At 37.9% G+C, this 15,067-nt stretch overlaps 1 protein-coding gene and 1 long non-coding RNA gene across 3 annotated transcripts in view; one reads left to right on the plus strand and one right to left on the minus strand.

The window, feature by feature from the left end:
- The window catches only part of ADGRV1 (adhesion G protein-coupled receptor V1), a 466,251-nt gene that overhangs the window by 172,871 nt on the left and 278,313 nt on the right, over nt 1-15,067 (plus strand). The window contains exons 56-64 of the mRNA XM_019532360.1: nt 690-866; nt 1,302-1,484; nt 2,912-3,091; nt 7,504-7,668; nt 10,271-10,388; nt 11,965-12,088; nt 13,225-13,363; nt 13,485-13,670; nt 14,127-14,359. Of these exons, the coding sequence (XP_019387905.1) occupies nt 690-866; nt 1,302-1,484; nt 2,912-3,091; nt 7,504-7,668; nt 10,271-10,388; nt 11,965-12,088; nt 13,225-13,363; nt 13,485-13,670; nt 14,127-14,359 (1,505 nt within the window). The remainder of the gene's footprint in view (nt 1-689; nt 867-1,301; nt 1,485-2,911; nt 3,092-7,503; nt 7,669-10,270; nt 10,389-11,964; nt 12,089-13,224; nt 13,364-13,484; nt 13,671-14,126; nt 14,360-15,067) is intronic.
- LOC109308101 lies at nt 704-13,306 on the minus strand. Of its 2 annotated transcripts, XR_002100471.1 has the most exons (4): nt 13,219-13,306; nt 13,065-13,136; nt 6,030-6,180; nt 704-789 (listed from the first exon to the last, which is right to left on the minus strand). It is a non-coding gene; the product is annotated as an uncharacterized LOC109308101 (long non-coding RNA). The 2 variants fall into 2 exon arrangements; XR_002100470.1 differs by lacking the exon at nt 13,065-13,136.

The following is a 15,067-nucleotide window of genomic DNA, read 5'->3' on the forward strand; positions in this document are numbered from 1 at the left end:
ATATAGAGGTGGCTTTGGAAGAAGAAATGGGGCAAGGTTCTGAAATCTTGTTAGAGAAACATTGGCTTTTAAAATAGAACTGTGTGTACCCATTTCAGCAGAATTGGACACTGGTGACTAATTTGTGAATGGTCCAAGTGCTGCTTTTTTTTTTTTTTTTTTTTTTTTTTCAACCCAATTCCTTTTTCTGTGGGAATGAAAAAAAATGTTTTGGTGAATTTTAAACCGTCATAGGAATGTGTTAAGATTTTCATTTGGAACTCCTTCAGAAAGGGCACAATAATTTAACTTTATATGCATTAACAGATTTGGTCTCCAGTTTTTCAGGGAAAATAATCAGTGCAAGTCTTTTCTGAGTTTTTGGATTTCTGGCCTGTTTTCCTGTATGGAAAAGAAACAAGGATGCAGCCAGCAGTATTCATTAAAATTCTTGTAGATTTTAGCTCTGGCTGACAACTTCAAGTCCTCAAAGTCACTAGAGTATTAAAAAAACAAAACAAAAAAGTTCTTTCCCTTTCAGAGGTGGTGTGATGAGGCAGAGAATTGGTTATATAATCCCAACTGCTGCAGTTTTATCTGGTACATGCCTAGTCAGCAACACAGCTACCCAGTCAGTTCCCTTCTTTCATAATATCCATTTTACAACATGAGCTTATAAAGGAGGTGACACTTTAAAAATATTTTTACAGGATAATGTTCCAGAATTACATGAAGGATTCATAATCAATATTACTGATGTGCAGTTGGTAGACTCTTCTCTCACTGGAGGGCAGCCAAGCGTGAAGAGACCTGGATTAGAAATAGCTGAGATAATGATTGAAGAAAATGATGACCCCAGAGGAATATTTAACTTCAATGTTACCAGGGTAAGACTGGATATAAAATACAGAATAGTGTGTTCTAGCAATTTTCAGGCTGCATTTTAAATTTGTAGTAAAAACATTTCAGGTAATAAGTGTAATCTGTAATGAATTAACAGGCCAAATGCTGGACAGGCTATTTCTGTATGCAAATTTCCTACTGCAAATATACTTAATTCATTTAGGAACTAGACGCATTAAAAAACAGTGGTTTATTTTACCGTAAATCTAAATCAAATGATCACCTTAATTTTTGTGGTGTTATCTGTGTAGTAAAGATCAGAAATACTATATTGCTTAGAGGTCATATATCAAAGGATCTAAATGTACTGTTAGGGCATAGTTCCACGCTTCTGGCAATATTTAGCATCAGGCCTCTGGAGAGAATAGGAAAAAAGAAACCTTTTGCCATGGTACTCAATGTTTTTTCTGCATTTTTAGGACATAAGTGGAGCTGTTCCTGGTTATGAAGTGCCTCCACCAGAGAATGTATTGAAGCTGCCAGTGATTCGGATGGCTGGGAGGTTTGAATCAGTAGATCTCTATTGGGAAGCAGTACCTGCCACTGCTAGCCTGGAAGACTTTACTCCATCATCTGGAATCCTTACATTTTCAGAAGGACAAGTATGCTATTGCTGTAAATATAAGCCTTTCTGGGATATGCAGGCAGGGTCTTTCTTATCTCCTTATAAAAACTGAGTAACGATTCACTAAAGACTTTCAGTTAAAACCTGCAGACACTTATATGGCTGCTTCACTTGTGGCATGTGAGAAGTCCCATTGACTTTAATGGCAGTTTAGTGTTTAAACTAAGACAAACATGGTATGTCAGCCAGGCTGTTCCTCTATTTTTACGTGCCCATCAATAGGCTGCTGAGTCAGAAATTCAGATTAACCCATAATTTGTTGTAATCAAACAGTGGCTTGCTTTGTTTCTTTATTTGTGTATGTATGTTTTTAGATTTCATGTCATATTAAGAGAGAAATGAGATATTTTGGCAGGAGAAAGGAAAAGTGGGCTTGGACATAAAAAAAAAAAAAAAAAAAAAGATATGCTTTGTGAATGAAGTTTTGGTTAGGACCAAATGCAGCACAGAGGGCATGCTCTTACTTGCTAAAGAGATATATAATGGAAGAAAAAAGCAGGAATCATCTAGACCGAACACTTATCTTCTAACATTTATAACAACAGAGATTACAAATTTGAAGAGAGTTTGGTAATTTGCAGTGCACCATTGTGTTTGTTTGTATTACTACAAAAACTTTCTTAAAGGAGCATTGTCGAATAATTTACTAATTTTAAAAAATATGTATTTTTGATACATCACCTTGTTACTTTTGAAATGTTTAAAAAATCCTTCTAAATTTTAAAAGGGCTTTTCGGTTATTCGATAAATATTCAGCAGTGCCTTTTAGGAAGGGACAATGTAGTTCCAAATACGTTTGGTCCCAACTCTCCTGTGCCATGAAAATTCATGCTTGATGCATTTTCAGTTTCATACTGGCTTAGGAAAAGTGTATTTATGAGCTTTGCCAGGGCAACATGAAAGTGTAACTTCACCAGCCTCACTATAACTGCTTAAACTGTCCCATACCCAAAACAAAACTGCAAAGAAGAGTTTAGTTTTGTTCTGTTTTAATTTCTCTTTGCTAATAGTGATGTCACTGATTACTTGTTATAACAGCTAGCCCAACATTTTTCAGAAGAAAATATGATTGTCAAGTTATTTTTTTTTTTTTTTAATTTACACTATATTGGGATCTTTAAGATTTCATCAGCTTTCATAGGTCTTGCCATAAATGAGTTTTAAATATATTCTGAACATTAGTTTCTTTTTATCTTATTTTACATGGATGAATATAGATTAATATAATTTTACATGTCTATAATAAAATGTATTACAATTTATCTAGCAATATCTTAAATTACATTATTACAATTAAAAAAAATCTAAGACTCAAATCTTTGAGTTTTATTTGGAAAGTACAGTCCACTGGTGTCATAGATGCATCTTAAAATGTATTATTAATTTGTTCTTTGTCTTTTGCAGGCCACTGGAGTAATAGAAATCACAATAATAGATGACATTGTAGTTGAATTTTTAGAGACATTCAGCATCACCTTAATCCAGGTGACAGGTGGTGCCAGGCTTGGGGATGATACCACAGTGACTATATTTATTCCACCAAATGATTCTCCTGTTGGAGTATTTGGATTTGAAGAAAAAACTGTAAGTTTTATTTACGATGTGGTTCCATGCGAAAGCACAAAGACTCATGTACTTCAGTGCAGGCTTTACAAACTTTTTAGGATCCTTACTTGGATTGCTACCCTCGTCTCTATTTATTACTGTATTTACTTGAATACAAGACAAGATTTTTTCCTTCTATCAGCATGGGGTAAAAAGCCTCTCAAATTATATTTGCATATAAGAAGACCTCATTAAATACATTGTCTCTCATTAAACTGCTGCCAATAGCAGCATATGCTCAGCAGTGGAAATCAACAATGAAGCTGATTAAATGCAGCCAACACCGACTGGCCCATATTAGGCAAATGAGCTGATGGAACTTGAATTTTTTTTTTTGCGGTGCCAAAAATGCTATATTTGATCTTAGCCCGAAAGGTCGAGATACTGAATGTTTTGCTCCTTTAAAAAATGGGGCAGGTGTTCCTTGCACAAGGAACTGGCACTGCACTGGGAGATACTGGCACTGAGGGCCAAAGGCAGCCCTGATACCCTCTCGTTGTTGGGGGTTTTTTTTATTAAAATATATATCTCTGTATCTAGAGTTATATGTGTATATCCTCTATCATAAACTTTCCATCACACATCTTAAAAGCACATTAAGAAACCTGTGCTTCCTATTACAATAAATGCACCCACTCCCCTGTGCCCCAGAGCACCCCTTAGCCAAAAGAACAGCACATGTGAAAAAGATGTATGGGAGTGTCCATGAAGCACAGTCCCCCTCAGTGCCAGCTCTTTTTGAAGTCATAGCTGAACTGTAGCTTTCCTTCCCATTTTCAGTGATTCCTTTTTTCTTCACCAACCTTAAATGTCTGGCAAATATCACCAAACAGGGCTCCATACAGCTCAGCCAGAATCCCTCTGTTACCCACTCCCTTAGCCTGTTGCATATGATTAGTGTGGCCCTGCCCTCCCTGAAGAGAAGCTGGACCTGGTTGCCCTGTTATTCATCTGCATAGACATTTTTGGAGGATCCCAGGACTCATGACAAGAACACCTGGTTCCAGTCATGTGGGGAGGCTAATTAGCACATGGCTCATTTGTGAGGGTATCTGGAGTACACACATATGGAGCTGTGGGGTCACTGTGGCTTGAAATGCTGTTGACTCTACTATGGCAAAGCCCAATGAACTCATGAGCCTTTTGCCTTTGGAATAATATAACAAATTTGTACTCTAAGTAGGTGTAGATCAAGCTGGGGCATCTGAATGCCAAGACCTCCAGGCTTGGGCCTGCATGTAGAATGCCTGCCAATGGATTTGGGAGTATCTGAAGTCCCACAGTGAGAGCCTGGGTTAGTGGATGCTCACTAGCTGTAGGCCCATACATGGTGTTTAGAACAATTTGAGTTCTGCCTGCTCAATCCTTATGGTTTTTGGAACAGTTGAGTTCTGCTCAATTGTTATGTGGCTGAACACTGCACGTACACATGCATGCACTGCCCCCCCTGCAAAGTTCTGCTTAAAATTGTGAAGCTTCCTGCAATTTTAAATAGGTAATGTGCATCAGCATCAATTCTAGATGAACTAAGCATATGGGTACCATGTGCAAATTACTGCAGCTCTGTTTAATTTCAAGGCCAGTGTTTTCAAGTTTTTCCTCACTTCCATGCGCTCAGGGAGAGCAGAGTCTGACAGTAAGGAGAGAGGGAAGAGACTGCAAGAGAGGGGGAAGGGGCTGCATGGGGAGAAGCAGAGAGTAAAGGGGCTACCTAACCCTCAGATTTATTTCCCCTGCTGTAGCAGTGGGAGGGGGACAAATTTAAAGCATACCTCCAATAATTAGATTATGTACCTGGAAAATTATAACAAATTTATATTTTTTCCACATACAGAATTTAATTTTTGTCTTACAATTACAGTTATCTTCTATTTGAGTAAATATGGTAACTACTGTTGTCATATGAGCTATGTGGAAGTGTTTTGTTGCTAAGAAACAGCTTACACAGGAATGACAGTTAAATTTAGAGTTTTCATGACAAAAAGCATAGTGAGATGCTAGCTAATTGTTTAATTTTGTATGAAAATATAAGCAATAAACTTTATTTTTATGAATGTAGTTTTTGTTGTTTTAAATGTTTCACAGATAGTTTAGAGTAATTTTGCCTATCTGATCATTCAGAAAACGTATCTGGGAAGATTGGGGGGAGGGGCAATATTCCACCCTCCTTTCAAAGTACAGCTCATATGCTAGTGGCATCAGTTTCTCACAGTCCCAAATGCCTGCATCCTGTGCAGAGCCTGAACTGCATTTGGAGCTTCAGGCTGGTAGGAGGTACCCAGGACCACATAGGTGGCAGGCGAGGAAGCGGGGACCTGCCTGCCACTGTTCCTGTCTGACCCAGGGAAGAGGAAGTCCCAGAGTTGCTCATGTCCCACTCCAGCTGGGGGCTGTGGGGACTGGCTGCACTGTGTGTGGGGCTTGCCAGTCAGAGCAATGGTAGCACACGGGTCCTTACTCCCTGTCCCCTCCCCTGGTTTTCCCCACACTGGGCTGGAGGCTCTAGCTGTGGGATGTGGCTGTACAGGGAGCTGGGCTGTAGGGAGCCCCCCACCTGCCTGTGCCTGCTCTCAGTGAACAGGGAACACATGGGGTGGGAGGGCAGAAAGGGGGGCTTGGCCCCATAATGGGAGTAGGTGCAAGAAGGAGCGAATCGATCCATCACCACTGTCACTATCCAAGGCAGCTGCTGCCCATAGCACCCAGCTGGAGGGGGTAGGAGCACCGCTAGAGCATCTACTGCTCCTGGGTCAGCTGGAGATAGCAGGGGTGTCAATGCATGCCCCCCTTCCTGTGCCCAGAGGTGTAATGAATAATTTTAGTGCCCTGGGCAAACCCTGTGGGGAGGAGAGGTGTGGTGGCACTGAGTCCGGAGGACCAGGGCTGCCAAGAACAGGAGGCAGTGAGGGACTCTAACCTGCTTCCGGGACCCAAAAAGACCAAGCAGCTGCTTCTGGGACATAGTCTGCTTACCAGGGTTGGAAAGGCTGCTGGTAGTGGGAGATGCAGTCACCTCTAGGGTGCCGGTTGCATCTCCTGTATACGTCATCCCTTTTGAAATCCTAGATCTGCCAGTAAAAGATATAATCTGGTTCTTTGGTTATTCTGGCTACACACTGTGTCGCTAGGTCACATGGTGTTTTGTCTGATTCCCACTAATCCTTGGAATTTTTATAAGCAGAAGGGATATCTAAAGCAAGCCCTTGGATGTTTGCCGAGAAAGGAAGCACTTTTTGAAGGAGTGAGAAAACAAGTGGTTTTGTTTTTCTGTACAAGTCCCCACAACAAATAGTATATTGGGGTGTGTATGTGGCCTCCAGTATTTAATATAACTAGGTTCCTTCTGGCTTCAAAAGGAGAGAATTATTTGGTTTTCCAGCCTAGCAGATTTGCATCCGGTTTTCTATCATATTATTATTTTTTGTCTGGTAATAGGGTATATATGAAGGATGTCTTAGGAGCAAAATTGTAAAGCACTCTGCTTTAAATTGAAGAAATAGTTTTCACAAATATGCCAGGCTATTTTATTAAGCTACAGTTTGCATATGCTGTATAGCTGGCATATGCATTTTAAAATAATCCTTCATTTTCCTACACCACTTGGACCAGGAAGACTGAGAACTGGTCTCCATGTGCCAAGTTGTCATGCCTTCATTAGGTCTATTGGCTCTCTAAATCTACTCTTTTATTCTGCTTTCTGCACATCCTTTCACAGCATCTGGTGAAGTGAGCTTCAGCTCACAAAAGCTTGCTTTGTCTGTCTATTTACTTACCTACTTTGGTTAGTCTATAAGGTGCAAATCTATCCTGCTTTCCTCTAAATCTCACAGAGACGCCACAAAACTGTTATCTTGGCCCCTGTGGTCTCTCTGAATTGGGCTCCGTGGATGGGTTTAGGCCCTCCTGTTCCTTTGTGTTATGGTAAGGAAGTTCTCAGACTTGAAAAGATCAGGGCTATTTAACAATTGTGTTGTTTTTAACACGTGTTTTTTAGAGCTTACCTTCAGGCACACACACATCCCCATTTTCATTACTGGGCCTTTACAGCTTTAATTTGTTTTAAGATGTCTAATGATGTAGAATGCTTTCCCTTTTGCTGTTGTATCATTTTTTCTCTGTTTTTTCAGTGATTCATTGCATATAATTGTTTTGAATCATAAGGGATACAGAAATACATTAAGTGACTAATCTTTTCTAGGCATTCAACAGAATGCCTCTGTGCAGAGGATGTTCAGTCTTGTGTCTTGGAGACACGTTAGAAAATAATATATTTTCATGTGTTAAAAGCAGCGTTATATTTTTTTCCTAAGGTAATGTTTATAGTAACATAATATTTTAATGTTCTTTCTTAGCTGTCTTTCCTAACTCTTCCTTCTCCTTTCTTTCTTCAGGTAACAGTTAAGGAGCCAGAGTCACCTGGTGACCCTGCTGCAACTGTGTTTCTCACCGTTAGTCGGAGTCAAGGAGGAAAGGGTGAAGTCAGAGTGATATGGATTCTTGAGGAAGCAGCCAGATATGACCTCACTCCTTTGAATGGGACTCTTCACTTTAATGAGGTATTCTCAGTGCTATAACATCCCATTTGTTCTCCTTACATGTACAAACCTTTTCTTTTTTGTATGTAGTTATATATAAACAGTTATATGTTTGTGACTCTGTGTGTGTGTGTGTGTGTGTGTGTGTGTGTGTGTGTACATGCATCAGCCTATATACACACAACTGTGTACAAGTAGAGCATTGTTATGTATTAATGCATTATAACAAAACAGGAGGAAAATAAATACAGTAGGGTGGTATGAGCAAGATAGCTAATATCTTTAATTCAGAAAAGAGGTTGTGGCTTGTTCCCTCTATCAGATCAGCATATTGTAAGTCATCCAAAAAATGGGAGTTTTTTAAAATGCTGTAAATTACTTTTAAGAGAATCAATTTTATAATAACTCTTTCCCATGGCCATTATTAAGATATCTCATTGCATTAACTGACACTTAGCTGGCTGTATAGAGGGATCAAACATACAATTAAGAGGCAGCCATTTCAAAATAAAGAGCGTACTTTCCCAACTAACCTTCAAAGTAGCCATTAGCTGCCCAAGTTATTGGTTTCATATGGTGCCTATATACATGATGATTTTCACCATTTAAAGTATTCTAAAGCCATCACAATATATGTGGGCATCTTTGGAACATTTTTTAAATGGTGGAAGTCATCTTTATTAAACCTTGTTGTATGTGTTTTAAATGCAAGGCAAACTGTAGTGGTGCATCTCAGCCTATCTAGTTTAGTTTTATTGCATGTGTAATTAACTGGGCCTCTTCAAAATGGTAATTACTAATTGCTGCATCATCCAGCACCCCTGCCTCCTACTCTACAGAACTACAGCAAAGCATGAGGCTTGCACCAAACTGTGAAATGTCTATTAAGTTTTAAGGCATTTACTTAAAGCACTTTAGGTACAAGTGCAGGCAGGGTTCTTTGGGGTAGATGCGATCTTTTATTAGACCAACTGAGTAGTTGGAAAAAAATTCTTTGCAAACTTTTGGGTGCAATCATCCTTCTTCAGGCTTAAGTGTAAAAGTTACAGTGCCTTTAAAATATCTGCCCTGCATGTATGTAGGCACGCCACAGTGTGTGTGTTGGGGGTGGGGGAAGTTCATGAAGACAGCATTAAAGACCGAGAATTGTGATTTCACTGACTGGCTTTCTTGCATGCATACCAGCCTCTCGCTTCTTTACTATTCATTCTATCCAGGAAGAGCACAGACCAATTGTAGATGCTTCCTCAGCCTGACGAAGGATATTTGTACTTGAAAGTTTGCAAAGAATATTTTTTCCAACTCTTTGAGTTTGTCTAATAAAAGATATCAGATTTACCGAAAGAACCTTGTCTGAGAATTGTGAAGCTATTGGCAGTTGACTGTAACAGACTAATTTGTCTGTTTATAGGCTTTCTAAAGTACTGAACAAGAAAAAAATCCATTTTAAGTAAAACAACATTTAATGTGTATCTTGGGATATTTCTATTTTATAACTGAATTAATTGCACCAGGTAACATATTGATTAGTCTAATATATTGACAGTTAGATCGTTCAACAATAATGCCCATTTATTTAAACGAATGTATAATGGTACAGAGATACAATCAACTTGCAGTCTTACTAATTTTTTTCTAAGCATTTAATTGTTGAAGTAAAGTTTGCTGTGGCTGTAGGAACAGCCAAAGGTTTCTGGAAGTTTTTACAACCTAGGATACAACCCTCGTAAGTGTGTCATTTATTTTGGGAGCGTTCAATTCAAGGAGAACTGGCCAGAAAACAGAATTTTCTTCCAAAAATTAGGGAGCTTTTTGTAAACTCTTTTTTCCTTCAGATTATGAGAGAGGTGCAAAGGCAGCACATAATGAAATTCTGCAATATTTAACTTTCAAGTCACCAAAACATTCCTGCACAAAATATGTTTTGGTGTTTCTGAAATGTTATGATGCTTCCCAGGATTTTCAGCTTCACAGGAGCCAATGTGGAGAGCCTGAGAACCAGGCAGCCCCAAATCCATCATGTAGGCTGCTTGGAGAGCTGGCCAACTAGGGATGTCTAGGCTGGGGAAGGTGGAGGAGCTCACCCCTTGTAAACTGACTATCTGAGGGACTGGATAGTAGGTATGTTGCTGGAAAGCCCCCAAAAGGGCTAATTTGCTTTGAAATTTCTCCTGGAAAACTGTTGTTTTGATTGAATCTGTGTTTTTTTTAGAGGAAAAACATTTGACTGGAAAAAAATTTAATAAGCTCCACCTAGCAGCAAGTTGGGGCTTTCTCATGGGCAGAGCGGGATCTGTAATAAAATATATCCTGGACTCTTTGGAAATTATTTCATTTTGTTTTTAGGCTTGAATTTTGCAGGGGTGGGGGAAGTTTATAAAGGCAGAAAGAAGCTACTGTTGCTTTTTGTAACTTGAAGACATGGTTTTGGTTTTTCATTAATCTGAGGGAAACTTCAGCTTTGCAATACATCTTTTTAAAATTTAGATAGATTTGTAGAATGTGCCATGTGTTGAAATTGTCTTCACTCTCACTGACTTTATTAGCAGATAAGCATACCTGACTCCTTGCATAACTACTGTAATTTTGACTACTGTAAGTTTTCGTTGTCTTCCTGTTGCAGACTGAATCCCAGAAGACAATTGTTTTACATGCCATAGAAGATGGCCTGTTGGAGGGGAATGAAATGTTTACAGTTCAGCTAGTTTCTACTGGTGAGGCAGAAATATCCCCAATAAATGGTAAGGAAATAATAAAGTTGTGGATAGACAGATGTGATAACTGTATCACTATAAAAGGATATTGATACAGACTTATGATACAACTGTTATGTCTGCATCATTCTGTAGTGATATAAGCATAGTAACAGCCACTCCAATCCTGCTTCATTCAGGGTCAAAGCTAGGGCTAACTTAGATCACTGAAGGCAGATGCAGATCTAATATTCAGATCAAAACAGCTCTGCACATACCCCCTTGCCCTTTTAAAGTGGCTAAAATCTAACCAAGATTTAGAATGTTAGGAAATAAAAGGTAAAAAGAAGTAAGTTTAAGAGCTAAATTATCTCTCAAAGGGAGATTTTGAATCATAAACTCAAATATATCCTGCCCTGAGGCTAATTCTTAAATGTATGGTATAGGTGACCAGTTTAAACAGGCTGGCTTTCCACTATTAATTTCTTATGTGTAATGCACAAGCAATGAATATCAAGTAAAGATTTTGTTCATATTTAAAACAAGATTAATTTTAAGAATGAAAGATTCTTGAAGGCAGTGAGATTTTTTTTTTTCAAACTTCCCCTTTTTTTTTAAATTAATAAACACTCTTTTGGCTTAGAAACCTATCTGAGGTATAAAACCACAAACAAGAGGCCATTGTGAGGCTGCAGTTCACTTTAATGAAGTCTGCAGTCATTATGGGGAGGGGGTGGTGGACCCCATATTTTGACAGGATATTCTCATGGGAAGAATGAAATCGACAACCTAAATCGCTGTTTGTGCTGGTGTTCATTCTTTGCAGAAATAAGAGGGAAATGGATCTCTCCATTAATGGAAATTTTTAAATAATAGACTAATGAAGAAAAAACAAGTTGGCTCCTCTCAATCTACTTACAGCTTTTTTTTATACTCTGTAAATGTAATTGTGCTACTTGTACAAAAAACAGGGGCCAAAATTAAATAGAATCCCCTGTTTTAATTTTTTTATTCTACTATTTCATGTTTTTTTTCATTTGAATTATTTTTATGTATTATCATATGTTATGTTTAATTTTACTTTAGTTTAAATTATAGGATGTGTAATTTTATGATATGCTTTTACCAATAATCACAAATCATGTAATTTAATCATTATATAATATATAATTTTATTGTCAATTCCACTATATGATTTTTAGTGAAAGCTGTAAATAAAATGCTAGTGCTAGAACTTGTATAATACATTTTTAAATTTTGTCACTCCTTTGTTTGGTAAAAGTTGGTTAAACTACTTGATTACATTTATTTATTTATTTAACTTCCATGGATTTCAGTGTGGCCGGTCTCAATTCCAATTAACATGTAGTTGATGGAGTTGTAACGATATAAAAATAGTGTAAGTTGAGGTGAGAATTGGGCCATTTGATTCAATTGCCCCATATACAGGACAAGGATAATATTATATAGCCAGCATGGTGTTTATATTAATTTAATGAACTCTTTTAAAAGTTCAAGGTCTATATATTCTGTGCAAGTTATTTATATCTCCATTTTTGTTGTTATCATGTAAGTTTAATGATACCATGTAATTTAAATATTATTCATTGACTTTTCTACACAGGTCTGGCAACCATCGTTATTCTTGGTGATCAGGGAGCTTCTGGGGTTGTCGGGATATCTCCATCATCCAAGCATATTTTCATTGGGGAGCCCTCCAGAAATTATAATGGAACTGCATTTATTGGGTAGGTAAAACTGAGTTCTTTGCTCATGGTCTGAATGTTCAGCGCTTTATACAAGTACTGAACAACAACATGTTCCAAAGAAGTTGTAGGGTGTTGTACCTATCCTGTTTCTGAAAATTGGGTGTCACATCATTTTCAGGAAAGTCATTTATTTTTAAAAGCATGGTACAATGTACAAAGTATATTTGGATCATATCTGCCACGTATCTCCAGGGGAGCCTGGAGGATCTTCAAGGACTTTAAGTTGTGAATGCATTAAAAGGAAGAGGCTTTTTACTGAAGCATGAAAAAGAAAAGTGGAAATTCAGTCGCACTGCAAAGCTCATGCCTTCTCAGAACTTGGTCCTGTGTAATTACTGCTACACAATCAGTGTAGCAGTATTTGGTTTTGTCTGCTGGTATGCAAAGCAATAAAGAAATGGGAAATAAATTGGTATTTGGTTTTGTCTGCTGGTATGCAAAGCAATAAAGAAATGGGAAATAAATTGAAACCTTTTTACAACTAAGCACCTGGACATGTAGGATCTAAATATGCCAGGATCTATTTATACCACTTTTTTTCTAGCATGCCAGTATAAAAAAGATGTTTTGCTGCAGCCTGGGGACTCCAGAGGGCTAGGCAGTACTGCCCAGAGCATTAGCTCAGGAGAGGAAATGTGTAGGCAGAACTATAAATCTTGCCCTCCCTCATGATTTGCCAGGCTTGCTGTAACAGGAGAAAAGCTGGATCCAGATTTTTAGAGTAGCAGCCAAACACATATCCCCGCTAGGTCCCTCTAACAGGATGCTTTTGCCTTACATGGCAAAATGCTGACAGGCCCTGCTGCTCAGTGGTCTGCCTCTTCCCTTCTGTAGTGCACCAGCACCAAAGATTGTCCAGTACACAGGGCAAGCAAAGCATAGACAATACTGCAGATACTACAATGCATTATCTACCTGCAAAAAGGAAATTGTAAGGATTGTAGTGCTGACATACTGTATTAAATTCAAGCTTCAGTGATCCTCTTTGGTTCAGGCACAGATTCAGAGCAACCTGGCAGAGCATCAGCTCTCAGATACAGATAAGAAATATTAAAGCTATGAAATTAAACATGAACCAGAAACATATGAGTGTGTATATATGTTCTTACCTACAGTCTAGTACGTGGTCCAGGGATTTTTGGTGAGGTCACTGTATACTGGAATATAACACCCCCTCTTCAGAAGGAATTTGCTGAGATATCAGGGACCTTGACGATGCGAGATGGGCAGTCTGCAGCTGTTGTATTAATACAGGTACAAGAGAGATCTATAGCATTAGCTATTCCAGTACTTCCTTTTTGGTTAGCTATTAATGGTAGATCTCACACTGTGAATGCTTTAAACCTCTTCAGCTTTATTTGTTTTTTCCCTATAGGCTCTAGATGATAACGTTCCTGAAGAGAAGCATTACTATGAGTTTCAGTTAACTGGAATCAGTGATGGAGGCATTATAGATGAGTCTAGCAGCACAGCAAATATCACTATGGTTGCTAGTGACTTCCCCTATGGGCGGTTTGAATTTTCACAGGAGCTATTTCAGACAACAGAAGAAGAAAAATGGGTATTGAAATAAGGCTATAAAACTTAAAAGATGCCAGAATGAATCTAATATGGATCAGTTAGATGATTTTACTAGCTTTTTAAATTAACCTTAAATATCTGATGATGATTTACTGAAATCCAACCAGAATGTTTTCTGTAAGTGTGTAATACCATGCAGAGGCACAGTAGTCCCTTCCACAGAGTGATTCCCAGTGGTGTAAGCTTTTGGAGTTTTTTGGGTTGACAGAGGGTGGGGAGGGGAAGGTGGGAAAGACATGGGGGGGTGGGGAGGAGGAACAATTCTGAATTATTTGATTAGATACAAAAATCAAATCAATATGTAGTTTAGAATTTATTTTAATATAGTAAAGCTTATTGATAAGGTGTTTCTAGAATAATGTCTTTAAAAGAGGCCTAAGTCATTTATTCTAAGTAAAGCTAGAAATTAAAAAAAAACATGTTTTATTTTCCTCAGGTAAACATCATAATTTTCCGTTCTGGTGGACACTATGGCCAAGTGAAGCTCTGGTACAAGACATTAAATGGAACTGCAGAGGGGGGCATGGATTTCACTTCCACTTCAGGGGAGCTTGTATTTGAGCCAGATGAGATGATGAAAAAGTTTTCAATTGAAATTCTTGATGATGACCTTCCTGAAGGTCCTGAAGAATTTTCAGTTATAATTACCAAAGTGGAGCTCCAGGGAAGGTAAAGTTATATTTCATTATAGAGGAAAAGATGTATAAATATTTTACTGATTGATAATGAAAGCTAAGAGTTAGCAGATCACGCATAAGTTTTGAAGAAGACAGTTATTTTTGGATGTTCTGGTGAGATGCAGAAAGCAAAAGGTCTGGTAACTTACATATTGCAAGAAAATGGAGATACCTATCGATGAGTGAAATCTAGTTATTGAAATTGAGTAGAAGTTACAACATGAGAAATGCTATAGTTTTTTAAGAGGCTAGAAGTGATTGTATTTTATATTGAAACAAAATGTTTGAATTGCAAACTATAATTTAGAAAAACATGAATATTTTAAATAAGAGGAGGAGGATAATTGGAAGAAATGGTAACTACAACCGCCTAAAATTAATCTTCACATTACCATAAATAGCCCATCAAAGCTTTGCAATTGATTGTAAAAGTATTAAAAAATTAGAGATTATCTTATCTAGAATGAGGAACCAGAGATTGTGGTTCCCAATTTTACTAGATCTGTTAAATAAGCTTATGGGATTGCTAACTTTAAAACAGAAAGCTTTCCATGACAAAATCAGAACACTCAAAATCTGTTCCAAAGCACAAGGTCACATTTTTCACCAAGTTGACATTTGTGGGATATTTTCATTTTACTTGAAAATGAACTTTTGCACCAACCCTACTTCTTCTAGTTGGGTGGTGAATGTCAAGGCT

The sequence above is a fragment of the Crocodylus porosus genome, unplaced genomic scaffold (genome assembly GCF_001723895.1).
Source record: "Crocodylus porosus isolate Cpor-Errol unplaced genomic scaffold, CroPor_comp1, whole genome shotgun sequence".
NCBI classification, from domain to species: domain Eukaryota; kingdom Metazoa; phylum Chordata; order Crocodylia; family Crocodylidae; genus Crocodylus; species Crocodylus porosus.